The sequence below is a fragment of the Trematomus bernacchii genome, unplaced genomic scaffold (genome assembly GCF_902827165.1).
Source record: "Trematomus bernacchii unplaced genomic scaffold, fTreBer1.1, whole genome shotgun sequence".
Classification (NCBI taxonomy): domain Eukaryota; kingdom Metazoa; phylum Chordata; class Actinopteri; order Perciformes; family Nototheniidae; genus Trematomus; species Trematomus bernacchii.
In genome coordinates, this window is record NW_022987581.1 from 1,378,242 (window position 1) to 1,399,860 (window position 21,619).

General features: G+C 41.8%; 1 protein-coding gene across 1 annotated transcript; it reads right to left on the reverse strand.

Annotated features, from left to right (window-relative positions):
* Nucleotides 1-209: 209 nt before the first annotated feature.
* On the reverse strand, nucleotides 210-20,197 carry si:ch211-106h11.3 (CCN family member 1). Its single transcript, XM_034127068.1, has 6 exons — nucleotides 20,022-20,197; nucleotides 14,851-15,064; nucleotides 8,650-8,828; nucleotides 7,546-7,798; nucleotides 6,084-6,271; nucleotides 210-3,162 (listed from the first exon to the last, which is right to left on the reverse strand). Exons 1-6 carry the CDS (start codon nucleotides 20,070-20,072, stop codon nucleotides 2,857-2,859), a joined length of 1,191 nt encoding a protein of 396 aa, XP_033982959.1. The 5' UTR covers nucleotides 20,073-20,197; the 3' UTR covers nucleotides 210-2,856.
* Nucleotides 20,198-21,619: the final 1,422 nt, after the last annotated feature.

Here is a 21,619-nt window from a genome sequence, read left to right on the forward strand (position 1 = left end):
ATAAAAACATATTTCTGAGGAACATGATTTGAGCCCCCTTTTTGAAAATAGTATTGTATAGGAAGTTATTTTTGTCCCCCCCCTCTCCTCCTGCAACGATAAGCCTTTTTACAAAGTCATGTAGTGACCGTTAAGTAAGTCTATGCTCACATGGCAGCTATCTCTCTGAATATCCAATTGAATGCCTCCAATAAAAGAATCACCAAGTGAAGAATTTGGCCATTTTTATTACACGTATGTCATAAAACACACCGTATATTGAAGTAATTGAAGCTTAAATCTTAAAATTATACTTATTCCAGGTTCATATGTAATTTGTGCCTGTAATGTGACGTGTTTCCAAGCTTTAACTGTCTTTATTTTGCCTTAGCAGACCATTTACATGCACTAAAATGTATTTAAACACACTACAGGAAAGGGGGAAACTCCCAAAAAGGAGAATAGGGCCCCTTTAATTTGTATCTCCTAGTATTTTGAGGTTAAAACGTCTACAATTGTCATGATTTATGATGTTTTTAAAAGCACATGTAAGCATGGTAATGCCGTGTTAACATCAGAATTTAATAGTAGCAATAATTAGCTTAAAACCCACCAATGTATGAACTGTTGAGACGGCATTGAAAACGCAACATTTGGTAATTTTATCTACATTAAAAGAAAAATATAACATTATGGAAATGTTGAAGACCAATTGTAGGAGTGAACATGTCTTTATTAAAAATGCAAAATGAACTCCAAACTCTTAACATCCCATTATTTGGTAGGCAACCCGTTTCCAGCAAGTCTGTAAATATGTAATCCTAAAAAGCATGACTTTATGACTGCAGATGGTGTTTGTACACTAGTAGACATACAATCCTCATGCTTTCAAATTGGCACTAAAGGACCTGAACCCTGCTCTGTTCAGTGCTAAACTCTACATGGACTACTTCAGTATAACTGGGTAAAAGGATTGGTTCTTATACAGCAGATCTACAAAGGGAACAATGCATCTGTACATAGCTGCTCTATAGTGTTTAAACAAAACTACACATACAGTACCAAAACCACAGCATCTACATAGGCAAATATCAATGGCCAACAATTAAACACTTTATTTTTTTATCACCTGCAAAAGTTGTTTCAGGCTTCGTGGCAAAGTCTCTGAACTAAGAAAGCCTACTGAAGCCAAGAAGAGATGGTAGAAAATGCAAATATTATCCAGAAGGAATATCTAAGCCGAGAGAAAACACATCTTTGAAATACTGAAAATGGTGATTCAGTAACGATAAAAGTCAGTTCCTCTGTAGATAGAACTGGACGAAGGATTTTCCTCCCATCGAAATGTCTTATGGGATCCTTTCCTAACGTCCTCTCCAAAGGCCGCGAGGCTCCTCTCTCAGAAACAGACTGTTACACATGGATGAAGCGTGAGTTATTGTTTCATGAGCTCACATGCCGCTCGATTACAGGCCAGACAGCGGTTCCAACCCGCGAGTCACAAATTACATGTTTACCTCAGCAGACGCCGTTTTTTTTCAAATTTTATTTTTATAGCAAACCAAAGAGTCCACTCTCGCTGAGTCAGGATTGTAATTTGCTCAGAGAGTTAGGCGGGTCGACGTCTCGGCGCCAGAATCCTATGCTTGTTCTTCTGGTTCTTGCTAAATGTCTCTTGTAGATTCGAAGGCAGGGGGACGTCCAGCTGTGTCAACAACCTTTGACTTGTTCCCCCACTAATGCTTCAACCCATCAGGTTCAACTCGGGCTTTTTCTAGTACATACCTCCTGCTCTCCTTCATCATCCATCATTAGATTTGGCTTTCTGACCCAGGGGTCGAGCCCCAGATCTGTTTAGGCCGACAGCTCTCAGCTGTTTTGTCCGTCCAAACATAGCGACCCAACTGTGTCATCACGTCTGTCTCAATAAATACCAGTGAATAAATACTGTGAAAAGACCTCCTTCAAGAACATCTGAAATGCTCGTCCATCTTCTGCCGTACCGGTTTCTTTGTCTTCTTTTGGTTCATCCAGTTATTGGAGTGCATGTATTAGCTCCAATGCGAGGTCAACCAGCTTTCTATCGGCTCGTCGGACTTACGAAACTGTGACGTGGATCCACCGAAAGAAACATCAACAGTTCTGTTTGTGTGTCTCGCTCCATCGTCCTCATCAAAAGTCTCAGAGGACGTTTGGTAGCGTCCATTAAGGTCTTAGTCACAGTCTGTAGGAACAACGTTTATCTACACTAAAGCACCTGCTCTTCCCCGTCCAAATTTCCCCATTCCTCCCCAGTTTCTCGTTCACCTCGCTTGCGTCTACTCATAGATCAGGGGTGTCCAAACTAATCGGCAAATTCAAAAAGTATACTGGAATGCGGCCCACAAATGAAACTTGTGCTTGTCTTGTACTTCTTAAATATATCTGTAAATATATATTACACAGTAGTGTTCATGTGTTAATAAACCCACTTTCAGTCAATTCAAGTTGAAAATATGTTCTAAGAAATCTAAGTTGATAAGAAAAAAGCCCAATAACTTATTTACATAACAACCTTGAAATAGACCCTTCCTATTTGCTCTTATGATAAGCAATCTAAGGCTTCTGTTTTAAGGAATGAGCTGCCAACACAATAAATGAAACCCTATGGAAAGCAGCAGTATAATTGACTTACATTTGATTGATTTCGCTAACTTATAACTTCACTTATGAGGCAAACCTGACCTGTAGTGAGTGGCCCAGCCCTTCGAATATCTTTCTGTATGTGGCCCTCGGTGAAAAATGTTTGGACACCCCTGTCATAGATACACTAAGGACAGCTATTCTATATTGGGGATCACTATGGGAGGTTATTGTCTGTTTGCTGTGGGGGAATGTCTAGTCGATGAACTTGTGCGTGTCCCCGTAGAGCCATCGTTGAGGCGGCATGGCGGCCTCGTTAAGATGGTTGCATTCATCGCTGCACTTGCAGGACTGGATGAACATCACGGAGCGGTTGAATCTCTCTCCGTCGGGACAGGCGAAACTCACGCTGGCGGTGCGTGTGCGGCGAGGCGAGCAGCAGCGGCCGTCCCTGCACACGCCGCAGTAGTTTGGTCGGTACAGACGAGAGCTCCTGCAGCCGGCGTAGGACAGGCGATGGGGTTCAGGAGCCTTGTGGGTACGAGAGCACTTCCTTCCTTTCTGTGGAGGGAAACAGACACGAGTGAATTCCAGTGAAGGAGTCTAGAGTTAAAGGTCCCCTATTATACAGTTTGTCATCAATATATCACAGGTCTCAGATATATACAGAGCCTGTCTCTGATTGGCTGAAACACCAAACAGATCATTGCAGCATCCCATAATCCCCTCTGTTTCAGCCCTGTTTCAAAAGTGCTGATTCTCTGTCTGTTACTTTAGATTAAAATAAGGAGCCCCTCCCCACGCCCCTCTGAGAGATATTTGGTTAAAAAGAACACAATAGCCGCGTTCACACCGCAGTAATTTTCCAACTTTAGTTCCGATATAGTTCCGAAATGTCGCGTTCACACCAAAAAGAGCCGGAACAAAAATTAGTTCATGAGAACCTTTTTTACCTCCTTTTCCGTCCCTGCTAGAGAGCAGGTACTTTCGTGGGAGAAAAAGATTCCTATTTCTGATTGGCTGGGCGGATTGCAAACCACGCCCCGTAAAACTCCCAAAAAGTGTTGTGAAGCCGCCATTTTATTATCCTCGCATTAGCATTAGCATTAGCATTAGCATTAGCCCAGGGCGCAAACGCAGAGAGACTAACTTATGGCAACACAAAAGAAAACATGGGAGCGGTGGAGATGAGGAGGTGTCGGCGTTCTGGCGATTTACTCGGAAGGCTTCAGTAGAAGCTGCTGGGAGTCCCAGCAGCTTCTACTGAAGCCAGTCCCCAACTCCAGGGACTTCCGGCCGGGGACTTCGGGTGGCAGTATACGCCGTGAAGTTGTTTGCGGCCTGCCAGTAAACCCAAAGCAGAAGAAGAATAAGTGACGTCAGCGGCTTCATTTGCGTAATCTTCCCTCAGGAACTTATTCCGGTGTGAACGCGATCTGTACTTAGTTCATGAGAACTAAAGAGTTCTGATGAACTAAGTTCTCATGAACCTTTGTGGGAAAAGTACTGCGGTGTGAAAGCGCCTATTGTCTTCACCAACTTGACAACATGTGCAGCGTTGGGAAACATTAACCAACTTGCTGAAATGGGTCATACCGCATAGCGAGAACTTTTACTTCCGGTGAGTCAAGTCATATTTTGATGCCAATACTTGAGTACTTTTACTTGATTTGGAACACAGTACTTTAACTTGTAACAGAGTATTTCTACAGTTAAGTATTGGCACTTTTACTTAGTTAAAAGCACTGAGTAGTTCTATTGTGTAACGTTACCAAACCCTACATACCGCAGAGCAAGACGAAACAACTCATTACTCGATCCCCGCGCCATGGAAAACAAACTCGATGCCGTTAAGTACCGAGACAAAGAAAAACAAATGAAAGGTCAGAACAACCGATGAGTGGCGGAGAGGAACATGCCAGCGACGGTTCAGGATCGACACGATGCACATTAACACCCACAGCCGCTCTGAAAACACGGGGAGAGAACAGGTGCAAAACAACCTGTCCACCTCCTGAGTGTTTCACAGCGAGAGGCAGAGCGTTTCAGAGGGAGTTGAGTGATGAGAGGAAAACAGAGTGGGCGAATGGAGAGCTCTTTAAATCACAAAGCAAAGAGACGCTGAGTGCGGCTGACAGTGACGGCTCAGCGTGGGAGTTCTCCAAACACCAGCAAACAAATGAGGGGTTTTTGTTTTGTGTCTGAAAAGTTATGGGATTTTAGCCCAAAACTGTGGTTCTAGGTGTTCTTAAAGTGTCCGAAAGTACAATGGGAGACAACGCCTATAGCTATCTCCCAGTTTGTTTTCATTTGCTGACAAAGTTCAACATTTAAGATAAGATGTACTTTATTGATCCCAATTTGGGAAATGTAAGATGCTGCAATGGACTTATGACTTTCCTCTTATGGTTAGGGCTGGCTTTGGTTTCCCATTAACCTCCTCTTGGATCCTTTATTTGATATACCTTCACATTATAATTTGTGTCATTTGGAGTTGCAAACTCAGAACAGTAAATTCACTTTAAAAAAGCCAAACCATTTTAAGTGTTACATCGTTTTTTGTGCAGTATCAATCATACTATCTGCCAGGAAGAGATTCAGAGCATTTCCCAATATTTTGAACTTACTGTTAAAGGTGGGGTAGGTACGTTTGAGAAACCAGCTCGAGATCGCTAGAATTTGAAAATACACAACCGGAGAAAATCTGCCCCTTCCTTACAGAGCCCCTCCTCCAACACACACGAACACGCACATGACCAATGAGGGCACGAGATAAGTTTGTGCACAGATGGAAGGCTGACAGGCAGGTAGGCCATCCAGTTATTTTAGCCGGGCCGGCTAAAATGATTGGTCGTGCTTTTTACAGTATTACAGCTTCCACAGATGATATTTATTTATGGATTTTTTGTCAAAGCACTTCAGATATTCATTGCTATCGGGATGTTAAGAGCATTCCATGGAATATAACAAAAAGTGTATCACGAGCCGGTTTCTCAAACTTACCTACCCCACCTTTAAGCTTTGAATCACCTTTATTACCTCCAGCAAGGACGTCATGTTTTGGTTTATTGGTTTGTTTGTCAGCAGGATTATGGAACTCTACTGGTTTTGGCCAAAGAAGAACCCCTTACATTTAGGATCAGATCCAAATCACACGGCGGGTTCGTGCATTATTTTTCATTTCTGGAAACAGCATTTGCGTTGGTCTCTCCGAATGCCCTTCTAGTTCAGACTGGGAAACCACCATCTGAGTGTGAAGCTTCTCAGAGGAAACGTGTCCTAAATCGAGTCCATCGTCACCCGGCTGGGGTTTCCCACACAGCAACAGAACCACTAATAGACCGAGATGCACCAGAAAGGACTCCAGCAACATGCCGTGATATTAAAAACCAAACTGAGAGCAATCCTTTCTCTGAAACGACTCTGTTGGATTCATTAAGAGGAAGAAATGCCTGTCTGAGAATCTTAAAAGCATCACTCACATTCCTCATCTTGACGGGGGCGGACATGGAGCTGCAGGGCCGAACGTTGCACAGCCGCGTCTCCTTGATCAGTTTACACCTGGCGTTGTCGTTGGTAACACGAGAGGAGACGCCCATCCCACAGCTCCGGGAACACTGGGACCAGGAAGTAGTCTGAACCGCACACTGATCTCCCACCTGCCTCCAGGCTAGGAGAGAGGAAACAAAGGACGTGTTAAAGCAGTGGTTCCCAACACTTTTTTGTTTCGTGTACCCCCTTTGATAGTCTGTTTGTGAACCCTGAAATGTTGAGTTCACCAACGTTTTATGTAAGAAAATGTATGGTACATTAAGTGACATGAATTAGCATGAATTAGCATATGCAGACAATAGCAATTTGGGAGTGATTTTGGAGGTTATTGAGGATGCTATATCAAATTGGACATTTTCAGGATCAATAATAGCCGTTTTAACCAGAAAGTGGTCATATCTGTATTCTCTAGGGGCTGATTTTGTGTTGATTTTGAGGTTTTAGTAACCCCATCAATCATTAGTTTAGTTAGCAGCAGTGTGAACCCTGAAATGTTGAGATCCCCAAAAGTTCCCCAAGGACATAGAAACTGCCAGATGCTAACTTGCAGATGTTGGGCAAATTGTACAATTAGCATAAATTAGCATATGCAGACAAAAGCTAAACAATGTCTTGCTTGATTTGGATAATTTGGGAGTGATTTTGGAGGTTATTGCATATGCCATATCAAATTTGGACATTTTCAGCATCAATAATGGCTATTTTGACCAAAAAGTGGCCATATATGTACTCCCGGTGAGCTGATTCTGTTGAACATTTTGTCGACTTTAAGGTTTTAAGGGACACAAACCTACAATTTTTCATCCTAAAAATGTCAGAAATGAATTCAACATCCTCAATAACCTCCAAAACCACACCAAAAAAATGGTGGCAAGTAGAACAAATTGCTACGTGTTACAATCAACACCATCCCAGGAGGATCTGTAACTCTCGGACGATGAACTAGATCGCGGACACCAGGCTTATGAAAATGTCGTGTTGGAGGACAATAGACGATGCAAAATGTGACGGGAAAGAGGAGCAGGATCAGCAGAAGCAAAGCTAGGGGGAAAAGGGCCGCTGGGAGAGAGAGGGGAACGCAGAGGTCCAGAGATGCAAAGCACACTACCTTCATTCAGCAAACAGGCAACACTGACGCACAGAGAGGGTGATTACAGAGAGGGAAGGCTGGGTGACAGAGGCATGTGCTGTGAGAGAGAGAGAGAACCTCTGGTGTGCAAGGAGCCAGTGGAAAACAAGACTCACATAAACGCCAACACACACACACACACACACACACAGTGGTAGATGCAGAGGAAAGGTGCCACAGTGAGGCCGTTTGTGCGTCAAAACGTCCAAAACGTAAACATGATGCTTTAGTGCGGAGGAAACAGACGGCGCTCTCAGGCTCACCCGCCAGGTGCTTGTTTCCACGGAGCTTGTTGTTGTTGTTGTTGTCCCACTTGCGCCCCACCTCCACCAGCTCGTTGCCAAGCGTGTCCTTTTCCTTCTTGGGTTTGTAGGGGTACAGCTTCCGGAAAGGTTTGGGGTAAGGCTTTGGGAAGGGGTACGCAGGGTATGGGATGAAGGGGTAAGGCGGGTAAACTGGAGGTTGGATGGAGGATCCTTTGTGGCAGTCGATTTTGAGGCAGCACTGACCGGGCACCTTAATGATCAGAATCAGAATCAGGTTTATTTCCAGGTAGGTTGACACGTACGAGGAATTTGACTTGATGTCATGGTGCGTACATAAAAAAGATATATATATGTTAATAATTTAGTTTTTGGGAGAAGGGGTGGGATCCTTCTCAGGATGTGTAATTAAGTAGATTATTTGTTTATTTGTATATTTTTGTATATCAATTTGACACTGCTTAATTTTTTTATTCTATAATAATTCTCATGTTACATTTTTGTATTATTGTTTTACACATTCGGAATAAATCTAATCAAATCAAATCAAAATCAACATTAAAAAATATTGGAGATAATAAAAAATATAGACAAATATAGCAGTATTTACATAGGAATAGAATGGAATAATAATAATAATAATAATAATAATAATAATAATAATAATACATGACACTTTTATAGCGCTTATAAGACGCTTTGACAGAGAATAACACAAAAATACACACTGTTTCCACACATGTTAATATATCTAATATGTATATATGAGCCATTATGTATATATGTTCATTTTAATTCATTTCTTATTTCATAGTTATTTTAGTTTTTTTTAGTTATTACTAAAAATAACTCAATATTTGTGGTAGTCAGAACTTTTTGTTTGTTCATTGTGGTAATAATACAGCTATGGAATATTAAATAATGCATCTTTGCTCACTGTTTGTTAGTCTTTGTTAGCATCAAGTGATAAAACTATAGCTTATGATCTTTAAAATACTACAATTGGAAATGATGTGAATGGTATTTGTCCTAAGAAGCAGGTCATTATCAGTGTGGATGTTCAGTGGTTGAACAGGTGTGTTTTGAGTGATGTTTTTTGGGCACCTTGACGAGCTGTGGAGCCGGACAGGAAGTGGAGGCCAGCGGCACGTTGCTCTGACAGAGCGGCACGCAGCCCACCGCCCCGTCGATGCACGTGCACTGGTGCTTACACCCGGCGCTGAAATTCTCTCCGTTTTGATAAATCCTCCCGTTGTATTCGCATGAGCGGCCCTCTGCCTTTGCTGGGGGGAAAGGAAGAAGGAGGACACAAGGGTTAGTGGAAGATACTTTAAAGGTCGCCTATTATACTGTTTGTCATCAATATATCCCAGGTCTCAGATATATACAGAGCCTGTCTCTGATTGGCTGAAACACCATACAGATCATTGCAGCATCCCATAATCCCCTCTGTTTCAGCCCTGTTTCCAAAGTGCTGATTCTCTGTCTGTTACTTTAGATTAAAATAAGGAGCCCCTCCCCACGCCCCTCTGAGAGAGATTTGGTTACAAAGAACACAATGGTGCTCTAGGAGGTGATTCAGGTGATAAGGTGGGGGAGGGGGGGTTACCTTGGTTGCTGATTGGCTAATGGTTACACAAGCCAAAACATCGTTATGACATCATAAAGTGGCCAAAATCTGATCAGCTCATTTTCAGACAGGTTTTTATAGAAATGGATCAGGAGAAAAAGAGAGAGAATCTTTGTTCCTGAAACTTTCAGAGTCTCTTTACACAGAGGGGACACATGTTGATGAAGAAGAGACATGAAGAAGAGGGGACACATGTTGATGTAGAAGAGACATGAAGAAGAGGGGACACATGTTGATGTAGAAGAGACATGAAGAAGAGGGGACACATGTTGATGAAGAGACATGAAGAAGAGGGGACACATGTTGATGTAGAAGAGACATGAAGAAGAGGGGACACATGTTGATGTAGAAGAGACATGAAGAAGAGGGGACACATGTTGATGTAGAAGAGACATGAAGAAGAGGGGACACATGTTGATGTAGAAGAGACATGAAGAAGAGGGGACACATGTTGATGTAGAAGAGACATGAAGAAGAGGGGACACATGTTGATGTAGAAGAGACATGAAGAAGAGGGGACACATGTTGATGAAGAAGAGACATGAAGAAGAGGGGACACATGTTGATGTAGAAGAGACATGAAGAAGAGGGGACACATGTTGATGTAGAAGAGACATGAAGAAGAGGGGACACATGTTGATGTAGAAGAGACATGAAGAAGAGGGGACACATGTTGATGTAGAAGAGACATGAAGAAGAGGGGACACATGTTGATGTAGAAAAGACATGAAGAAGAGGGGACACATGTTGATGTAGAAGAGACATGAAGAAGAGGGGACACATGTTGATGAAGAAGAGACATGAAGAAGAGGGGACACATGTTGATGTAGAAGAGACATGAAGAAGAGGGGACACATGTTGATGTAGAAGAGACATGAAGAAGAGGGGACACATGTTGATGTAGAAGAGACATGAAGAAGAGGGGACACATGTTGATGTAGAAGAGACATGAAGAAGAGGGGACACATGTTGATGTAGAAAAGACATGAAGAAGAGGGGACACATGTTGATGTAGAAGAGACATGAAGAAGAGGGGACACATGTTGATGTAGAAGAGACATGAAGAAGAGGGGACACATGTTGATGTAGAAAAGACATAATAGGTGACCTTTAAATGGACAAAAACAAACTAGGGATGCACTTACGATACGATACGACACGATACGATAATACGTAGATCAAGTCTGAAATTTGACTTGCATCACAGCAGGCCAAATATTTATATATATTATGGCCAAAAGAGAATGGGCAATGTATATTATTATGTTAAAATCTAGCCGATAACATTATTAAAATTGTCTTCATTAACTTAACAATGCAATATTTATACAGTAGGTGGCGGTGTGCAAGTTAAAATAGTTTTGCTATCCTATAAAGACTAAGAAGAAGAAGAAAATCTGCACAATGCTGAGTAGAGAGTCTGGTTCTTGTTTGTGACATTTTTCACAGTTTTAAAGGACGAGAACGCAGTTGCAAGTTCCAGAAGCCTCTGCATTTTTTGAGGTACAGTACGTTAATAAAAAAGTCAGAAATTTTTGTTTGTCTATTGTGGTAATAATATAGCTATGGAATATGAAATAATGCATATTTGCTCACTGTTTGTTAGCATTTGTTAGCATCAAGTGAGCAAAACTACAGCTTATGATCTTTAAAATACAACAATTGGATATTATCTTATCATAAGAAGCTGGTAATTATCAGTGTGGGCTGAAAAGTATCCAAACCGCACTTCAAAGACTTCAAAAACTGAAGTGTTCGGATATTAAATATTCTAAATCCAAAAAGAAAACTCTGTGAAAAGCTGTGACAGGAAATAAAATAACTAACAGGAAGTGGCTGATGTGTAAACGCATCTTTAATGTGCACAGAGATCAGAGGAGAGACGGCGAGACACACTATCTCCACTTTTATGAAGCGAGCTCTATTCTTAGATCAGAAAGGAATTTAGACTTGTTTACAATGTCGCTCCCCGAGTGGGACACCCCCAAATAAACACACATATAAAAATACCACTGTGTGTGTGTGTGTGTGTGTGTGTGTGTGTGTGTGTGTGTGTGTGTGTGTGTGTGTGTGTGTGTGTGTGTGTGTGTGTGTGTGTGTGTGTGTGTGTGTGCGTGTGTGTGTTTGTGTACACACTGAACTGCTTATATGAATCCTGTGCAGTTGGCTGGGTTTCAGTGGCAGCTCATGAAGGTGCTCTGGTTTTTGAAAACGTGGCACCGGCTTCAAACCCGAAACTCGTATCAAAGAGAACCTCCAGCCAGATTTCCCCCCCGCCCTGAAGTCACACATCCCCTCACTCAACCCCGAGCTAAACCCCAAACTCAATGCCCGACTCTAAACCCAAAAGACTCCCCCCGAATCGGACCCTCCTCCTCCTCCTACCACCTACTTATAGACTGTATATAAGGAGAAGTGTCCGGAGTGACCTTCACTTAACCCATTGGTTTTGTGGACTACCGTTTTGAAGCCGAGAGTTTGGGGGATTTTAGCCGTCGACATCTTGATTTTTGGACGTTGCCATTTTGTTTTTTGGAGCAAGAAGTGACTCAGGAAGTGGAGCTGACTACGACCAAATGCTCATTTTCTCTAACTGGGTCCATCATGTACAAAAATATACATCACTCTGTATCAAAGGAGACTTGAAAGTAGGGATTGAGACCATAAACTCATTAGAAAAGATGTTTACCAAGTAATAAATCAAGTGATAATTAGGGTCGTTTTCTCATAGACTTCTATACAATAATACTTAATACTGTATAGTAAAAAAAAATCTAGTGATAAGGCCATAAACTAATTTGAAGGAGTGATTACTGCCATTTTGTTTTTTGGAACAACTCAGGAAGTGGATCTGTCTACGACCGAACGCTGAAGACATTTTTTAGGCAAACAATATTTAAAATCAACTTTCATGAACTGAAAAAAGACTGTGAAAGGGTTTTTCTCTAAATGGGTCCATCATGTACAAAATATACATCACTCTGTTTCGAAGGAGACTTGAAAGTAGGGATTGAGACCATAAACTCATTAGAAAAATGTAATACTAGCGTACCATGCTGTGAATGGATCTGGCCCTTCCTACATCCAGGACATGGTTAAACCATACACCCCAGCACGTGCACTCCGCTCTGCATCAGCCAAACGGCTCGCTGCACCCGCACTGCGAGGGGGACCCAAGTTCCCATCAGCAAAAACACGTGGGTTTGCTATCCTGGCTCCAAAATGGTGCAATGAGCTCCCCATTGACATCAGGACAGCAGAAAGCTTACACATCTTCCGGCGCAGACTGAAAACTCATCTCTTTCGACTCCACTTCGAGCAATAGAATTACTAACAAAGCACTTATATACTAACAAAGGACTGGCTTATCTAAAGCCAGTTGAGTAGCACTTGAAATGTTTTGGCTCTATGAAACCTGATGTACTTATATGATTCTGTTTTCTTCAAGTTTGTATCTTCTTGGTCGAATGCACTTATTGTAAGTCGCTTTGGATAAAAGCGTCAGCTAAATGCAATGTAATGTAATACATCAGGTGAGAATTAGGGTCGTTTTCTCATAGACTTCGATACAATACCTAAAGCATACCCTGCTTTGTTGTCTATTTGACTTCAAATGAGAACATAATTTACAGCATAACTTACTGTATTGTAAAAAACGTAGAAAACTAGTCATAAGCCCAGAAAACGTATTTGAAGGAGTGATTACTGGTGTAATAAATCAGGTGAGAAGTAGGGTCATTTCTTCATACAATCTGACTTATTTTGGAGTTGGCTATTTGAAATAATGCAGGTTTAAGCACTAACTTTTTAGCTTTACTTTTCAGACCCTGACGCAGACGTGAAAGAAGGACAACAGTACTCGTTATTAAGTATACCAATTTCAGAATCATAAATAGTTATTGTATTATAATAATTGATGCATTAATGTGCAGTTATGTGTTGCAGCTGTTGATGTTAAAGCTAGTTTGAATGACTCTATGTACTGCCGGCGAGTGCAATCTTTATTACGTATGCATTAGTAGATTTACATTTTGCATTAATAACCTAAATCTGCAAAGAAAATAGTGACTAATTCTGTAACATGTGCCTAAAGATTAAGTGGAGGGTTAAGGTTGTCCCTCAAAATGTCCCTTAATGCCACTACTATATGAACGTAAATGCACTTAGTTACACTCCACCCCTGCCCTTTGGTTTCCCTCGTCGTACCTCTGCAGAGGCCATGTGTTCGGCCCACAATGAGTAACTAAAAAGTACAACATTTGCCTACAAATATAGTGGAGGGTTAGCGTTTGAGTAAAGGGAAGTACAAGTACCTCATATTTCTACTTAAAGGTCACCTATTATGCAGAATCCACTTCTTCATGTCTCTTCTACATCAACATGTGTCCCCTCTTCTTCATGTCTCTTCTACATCAACATGTGTCCCCTCTTCTTCATGTCTCTTCTACATCAACATGTGTCCCCTCTTCTTCATGTCTCTTCTACATCAACATGTGTCCCCTCTTCTTCATGTCTCTTCTACATCAACATGTGTCCCCTCTTCTTCATGTCTCTTCTACATCAACATGTGTCCCCTCTTCTTCATGTCTCTTCTACATCAACATGTGTCCCCTCTTCTTCATGTCTCTTCTACATCAACATGTGTCCCCTCTTCTTCATGTCTCTTCTACATCAACATGTGTCCCCTCTTCTTCATGTCTCTTCTACATCAACATGTGTCCCCTCTTCTTCATGTCTCTACTACATCAACATGTGTCCCCTCTTCTTCACGTCTCTTCTACATCAACATGTGTCCCCTCTTCTTCATGTCTCTTCTACATCAACATGTGTCCCCTCTTCTTCATGTCTCTTCTACATCAACATGTGTCCCCTCTTCTTCATGTCTCTTCTACATCAACATGTGTCCCCTCTTCTTCATGTCTCTTCTACATCAACATGTGTCCCCTCTTCTTCATGTCTCTTCTTCATCAACATGTGTCCCCTCTTCTTCATGTCTCTTCTACATCAACATGTGTCCCCTCTTCTTCATGTCTCTTCTACATCAACATGTGTCCCCTCTTCTTCATGTCTCTTCTACATCAACATGTGTCCCCTCTTCTTCATGTCTCTTCTACATCAACATGTGTCCCCTCTTCTTCATGTCTCTTCTACATCAACATGTGTCCCCTCTGTGTAAAGAGACTCTGAAAGTTTCAGGAACAAAGATTCTCTCTCTTTTTGTCCTGATCCATTTATATAAAAACCTGTCTGAAAATGAGCTGATCAGATTTTGGCCACTTTATGATGTCATAACGATGTTTTGTCTTGTGTAACCATTAGCCAATCAGCAACCAAGGTAACCCCCCCCCCCCACCTTATCACCTGAATCACCTCCTAGAGCACCATTATGTTCTTTTTAACCAAATCTCTCTCAGAGGGGCGTGGGGAGGGGCTCCTTATTTTAATCTAAAGTAACAGACAGAGAATCAGCACTTTGGAAACAGGGCTGAAACAGAGGGGATTATGGGATGCTGCAATGATCTGTTTGGTGTTTCAGCCAATCAGAGACATGTTCTGTATATATCTGAGACCTGTAATATATTGATGACAAACAGTATAATAGGGGACCTTTAAGTGCAGCACTAAATGAGAGATAATGCACATAGTTGAGGTGGAGGAGGTTTCCCTGGTCGTACCTCTGCAGATGCCGTGTGTTCGGCCCACATCGTTTCCATAGTTGCACTCCAGTCCCTTGTGATGGTCGCAGGGTCTTCTTCCCTCCTGGCAGTCCTGGTTCAGCTGCGCGGCGCAGACCTTACAGCAGCCGCATCCGTCCGGCACGGAGGAGACGCCCGGGGGGCAGGAGGGGGGGCCGGCACACACACACACCTCCGGGCAGCCAGCAGACACCTAGGGGACAATGTGCACTTTTAATAAAGATCATTTCATTTCATTTTTATTTCTTAAAAACAGTAAATGGAGCATTAGCTTTAGCCAACATGCTCATTTCCAGCTGTTGTCCCCGGATGATAATAGACACCTTTTTAAAATCACAACACATCAACAGCATTAGTTATAAAGAAAGGATGAAAGAGAACAATGCAAACAACACACGTTACTACATACATGTCACATATAGCACATCACGATCACACAACAGAAACGAGGGGTCCATGATCGCAACATGTAACACACACGCTATATCCAACGCCATATCCAGGTTCTCAGTGAACCATGTTTTTAAGTGAGCTGTAAAGGTGGTATATGTATGTATGTCTTTGATTTGAGTGGTAGTAGTGATGGGAATTACGGCTCTTTGAAGGGAGCCGGATCTTATGGCTCCGTTCCTTTCCGAGAGCCGTTCAAAAGAGGGCGGGGTTAATAGGTTTATCTGCGAAATAATCACCAGGATAATGATTGACTGTTTTGCCAGAAATCTACTTTTACTCACAGAAAATGTTTAACTTGCTACATCTCTCAGCCAGCCCAACTACTACGCAAGCAGCATACGTTATGCCATCATCTACGGAACATTTGCATTCAGGAAAGCAAGTTCCTGTAAAGGCGAGTGGATTTATGGCAGGCAGTGAACCAACGATAAAAAGAACGGCTCTCACTAAGTACGACTCGGTTCGCTTCGTTCGTACCAAAGAGCCGTTCAAAAGAATCGGATCGTTCGCCAACGTAACATCACTAGTGGGTAGAGAGTTCCAGTTTTGTATCACTGTGACGGAGAATGATAACTGACCAAAAGTACTCTTCCTGAATGGGACTGATAGGTCGCCGCGTGTGGAGCTACTAGTGGTCAGTCTGGTGTTGTTACGTTGAGTAACCAATGAGTTAAGCAGTGCAGGATTTTGTACACCAGAACGATGTTCCTATATTCTATCAAATGTTCCCAACTCAGAATGTTATAATAATCTTATTGTACCTGCCCCTTTCCCAAAATGAATAAGTTGAAATAGATGGTCTGTCTTTCGTGTTTTCTTATTCACAGCCAATCATAACAGTGTCGTAGGAAAATAAGAGAAACACAAAAACGTACAAAAAAATACTTAGTTCCCACTTGACAGTTAACGGAAAGAAACAAATAACCTAATAAGATAAGATAAGAAGTACTTTATTGATCCCAATTTGGGAATCTCTTGCGTTGCAGCAGCATAAAAAGACATGGCATTGTACAATACAAATTAAAAGACATAACCTGAATATTGGACTTGATGTACTCTCATAGGGTGTTTTGGAGGTAGTGCGGTCCTCTACCAATCAGAGGGTTGTGGGATCAATCACAGCCCCTTAAGTCAACATTTTGATGTGTCCTTGGGCGAGATACTTAACCCCAAATTGCTCCCGATGGCCAAGGGTGTGTCAGAGTCTCCTGAGCAGGTGGCACCTTGTATGGTAGCCTCTGCCTCTGAATGAATGTGTGTGAATGGGTGAAAGCTGACTATATGTAAGAGTGCTTTGATGGGTCGTACAGACTGGAAAAGTGCTTTACAATTGCAGTCCATTAGTTTGACTTGCACTAGAAAGATCCCAGCAATTCTTCAAAGTGTATGAAAGGACAATGTGTGCACTCTATTTAACCTGCTTACTTGCAAATCAACTTTACGTACATTTAACTTTTGATTCCCTCGAAATGTCTGACGGGACGTAGTGTGCACTTTAGTGAACCTGAATATTGGCGAAGTGACTTTTAGTACTTTTTTGATTGTTCATGGAGTAGCCACACTGGAACCAATCAGGACAATGTTTTTATTTTGTTTAAAACATTTCTGTCTCAGCCCTTATGTGGTTTTATTATAGAAGACAGATTTGAAAGGGCGATAAAGGGAATGAAAAGAGTAAATGGTCCCGAAATCAGAAGCTATTCAGCGACCAGCAGGACAACATTTTGACGAATACCTTCACAAGTTTGTCCTAAAAGTTTGTGAAAAGACCGAGTGTGCACTTTAACCTGAATATAACACTTCATGTATCTTTTCCATGTAAGGAGGAGCTCCACTGGAACCAACAATAGTTAGATTAAGTACAAAGATTCCTTAAAAATGTGAGATTTGTAGTAGGGTAGGACACTAGAAAGTCTACACATCTTAGCTCACAGACAGAAAACCCACCTGTTTCCACTGCACTTTGGCCAATACAAAATACATCTCTCTATATATGTAGCACTTAAATTGGTGCTGCCCATTGACAGCTAATGTACCTGCAGGATGCTTGCTGTTTGGAGTCTGTATATTCATGTTTAAGCGCATATATTGTAAGTCGCTTTTGGATAGAACAAACGTCCGGTAATTGAAATAAAATCTAAAAAAAAGTGTGGTCTTTAGTTACCCTGAATATTGGCAATCAGGAAATTTTCCTTATTGTGATTTGCAGGATAGAAACAGCGTGGTTGTTAGCCATGAAAATGTGATGGCTCCTCCAACAGTCACATATACAATGTTGTTAAGACATAAAATAAATAAGGAAGAGAAACAGTGCAATATAGCAGGAGGAGTAAACTGGAATAAATTAACTTCCTCATGTTCATTTTCCAAGGAATCCTTTGAAGTGTGTGAGGGCCCATAGTGTGTACTTTAGTTAACCTGAGGATAGGCACAGTAGTAACTTGTTGAAAAGTGTAAAAACAAGGTCAGACTGATGGTGTAATACTTCTTTTACCGATTCAAACCAACTTATGTGCATTTATCATGTCATTCCTCAATGTGGTTGGAACAAGAAAAGCCTGGTTGACATTATAATACAATTTTTACTGATTTAAACCAAATTAATGTACATTTTCCTGGTGACTTCACAGTGTGTGTGAGCTCTGGCACACCGACTCTTTCTATGTAATTGCTCCGGGTAGGTGAGAAATTGGTATTGAATAATGTAAAAAGACTCATAATATATAACATTTTTACCCATTAAGACCAACTTTTTGTGCCTTTTCCATGTTGTTCATCAAACCATGAAGCACTTTAGTTTACCTGCATATTTGCAAACTGACTTCACACACATTTTCCATGTTAGGAGGAGACCAAAGCGGGACAATAGTCGGACTTATGTTACACAGATCCCTGAAATTCCTGAAAGTGTGTGAGGCTTAAACATTAGCTGAATGCTGAGCACTGTCCCGGCCCTCAGGGATATCTGTAACCCTCTGTCGCCTTCCGCTTGGCATTTACAGGAGCGAGTCGGGATGAAAGGCACTTTCTCTGACCCAAAACCCCCCCAAAACCCCCCCACCACCACCACCAGCCTCCTACCGCCAATCCCTTGTGTCTCACATTCACACACAGCGGTGGGATGTGGAGTAAAGAAGAGGTATTTTACCTGAGTATTTTTATTGTATACAGACTTTTTGCACTACTTTTATTTTTGTATTTTATTATATGTTGCATTGTTGGAGGAGCTCAGGTCAGAAGAATTTCATTGCCATTTCTACACTGGAGCTTTGTGACAATAAAACCTTTGAATCTTTATACAGCTTTTTGCAGATTCAGATTGTTAGCTAATACAAAATATTCATAAATAAACATGCACATATAATTATAGGTTAAGATATCCAGCAGCAGTATATCAAGTAGATAAAATGAGCTCAACCTTTACCAGCTGTGATGAAAGCATTAATGCATCAGTAATTATAATCCTGAAATGGGTCATTACGCATACATTTACTTAATTTGAGTATATTAAGATTCAAATATGTTTGTATTTCTATTGAAGTAACATTTTAAATGCAGGAATTGTACTTGTTATAGAGTTTTTATTTGATTTAGTACTGTTATTTTCACCTACAATATAAAATCTGAGTACTCCTTCCATCTCTGCTCTCACACACACACACACACACACACACACACACACACACACACACACACACACACACACACACACACACACACACACACACACACACACACACACACACACACACACACACACACACACACACACACACACACACACACACACACACACACACACACACACACACACACACACACACACACACACACACACACACACACACACACACACACACACACACACACACACACACACACACACACACACACACACACACACACACACACACACACACACAGGTCTAAATCCATGACATTACACAATCCAGTGACAATAGCCTGGAACTTGAAACATCCTCTGTACAAAAGTCACATCTCATTTATAAAGGGCAATGAGTTCACAGTGAGTGGGAGTCAAGGGTATTTTTTATCTCCGTTATTAGGACTTTTGTCTAATATTACGGAAGTGTACAAGAGGGATAGAAAGCGTATGTACATATACTTTGAAAAAACAACAAATGAATGACGCTTTATCAGGTTATCAACTACCCATCTTTGTATATGACAATTTATATTGTTCCATAGACTAAAACACAACAACATCAACAACAGTAAAAGTCATAATTACACCATGATGCATCTGTAATAATAATCCAATATTTGTAGTACATGTAGTACTAATAACACTAATAAGTTCATTAATGAACTCAAGTGACATTATCAATGCAGGATTTATATTGCAGTATATGTCCAAAAGGAACCTAGTTCTTACGGACCATTGACACACCACTTAAGGACCTCACGTGGTCCCTCTAACCCCATATTGAAAACTTGCAAATATTCCCACATATTCTTTAAATATGAGGATAAAACATTGAGTCATGGAAGGAAAAATGAGGACTATAGTAGGTTTATTATTCACGTGTGTGCAGCTGCAATTTAGTTCGACCATTATTTTGATTTTGGAGAAGGAAGATAAGGCTTTATGGTTAATGTAAACAAACGAGTCTTCGAGATTATTCAGTGTTTACAGGAAGCATAACCGAGTCAATAAATACACATCCTGCACTCACCAGTCCGACTGTCACCACCTGCACGACAGCAAATAACAGCAGTATTCCCATGCTGTCAGCTGACTCACATAGAAGAGGAGAAAACTTATATCAAAGAAAAATAAATCCTCCACATGCTCAGAAACAAAGGCTTTTGTCCCAAAAAGTAAAATCCGCAATGCACGCCGGTCCTTTAATCTCTCCCATCACTCGTACATTTTCATCGATCAGAAGTTTGACGCTTTGTTTTTATATCAGCGCTGTGCTGTTTACGGAAGCCACGCCCACTCCAGAACTCCTTCAACCAATCAGGAAGCAGCATGGGGGGCGGGGCTTGGAGTTCCAACACGGAGAGATGAGGGGGCGTGGCCTAGCATGAATGCAGTCATTCATAAAAATTCTGAATTACTACATTCCAAAGAGGACCTGGCTTCTGGGTGTTTATTTATTTATGTTCGAGCGAAAATAATATTTTTGATGCTTTAAAGTTCTTTTCACACGCATACCTCTGTCCGGCTGCTGCTTTGTGAAAAGTTAAATAAATATACTCAGCTGCGAGTCTGTGCTGCATTAATACTGGAGGCAGCCATGGAAAACAGAGAGGAATTTCCTTCCCTTCACTTTATAAAAATACTTTCAGACAAGAGCTGAACAGATCAAGTACAAGAGGAAGCTGGACAGTGATGAAGGAATGGTTATTTTACCATCAGTTGTGTAACTAAGATAAGATAATAATATAAGATAAAACATGTCCGGCAGTGGCTCAGTCAGTAGGGGCTTGGACTGTAGGGTCGCCGGCTCAATTCACCGACCAGACCTAAATATGGAGTGTGGACTGCTACTTGGAGAGGTCCCAGTTCACCTCCTGCCCTGCCGTGGTGCCCTTGAGCAAGGCACTGGACATCCACCTTCCCCCCTCACTCCCGTTGCTCCCCGGGCGCTGTACAATAGCTGCCCACTGCTCCTAGTGCTAGACTCCTGGTACTAGACTCCTGGTACCAGACTCCTGGTACCAGACTCCTGGTACTAGACTCCTGGTACTAGACTCCTAGTACTAGACTCCTGGTACTAGACTCCTGGTGCTAGACTCCTGGGACTAGACTCCTAGGACTAGACTCCTGGGACTAGACTCCTGGTACTAGACTCCTAGTACTAGACTCCTAGGACTAGACTCCTGGGAATAGACTCCTGGGACTAGACTCCTGGTACTAGACTCCTAGTACTAGACTCCTAGGACTAGACTCCTGGGACTAGACTCCTGGGACTAGACTCCTAGGACTAGACTCCTGGGACTAGACTCCTAGTACTAGACTCCTGGGACTAGACTCCTAGGACTAGACTCCTAGGACTAGACTCCTGGTACTAGACTCCTGGTACTAGACTCCTGGTACTAGACTCCTGGTACTAGACTCCTGGTACTAGACTCCTAGTACTAGACTCCTGGTACTAGACTCCTAGTACTAGACTCCTGGGACTAGACTCCTGGTACTAGACTCCTGGTACTAGACTCCTGGTACTAGACTCCTAGTACTAGACTCCTAGGACTAGACTCCTGGTACTAGACTCCTGGTACTAGACCCCTAGTACTAGACTCCTGGTACTAGACTCTTGGTACTAGG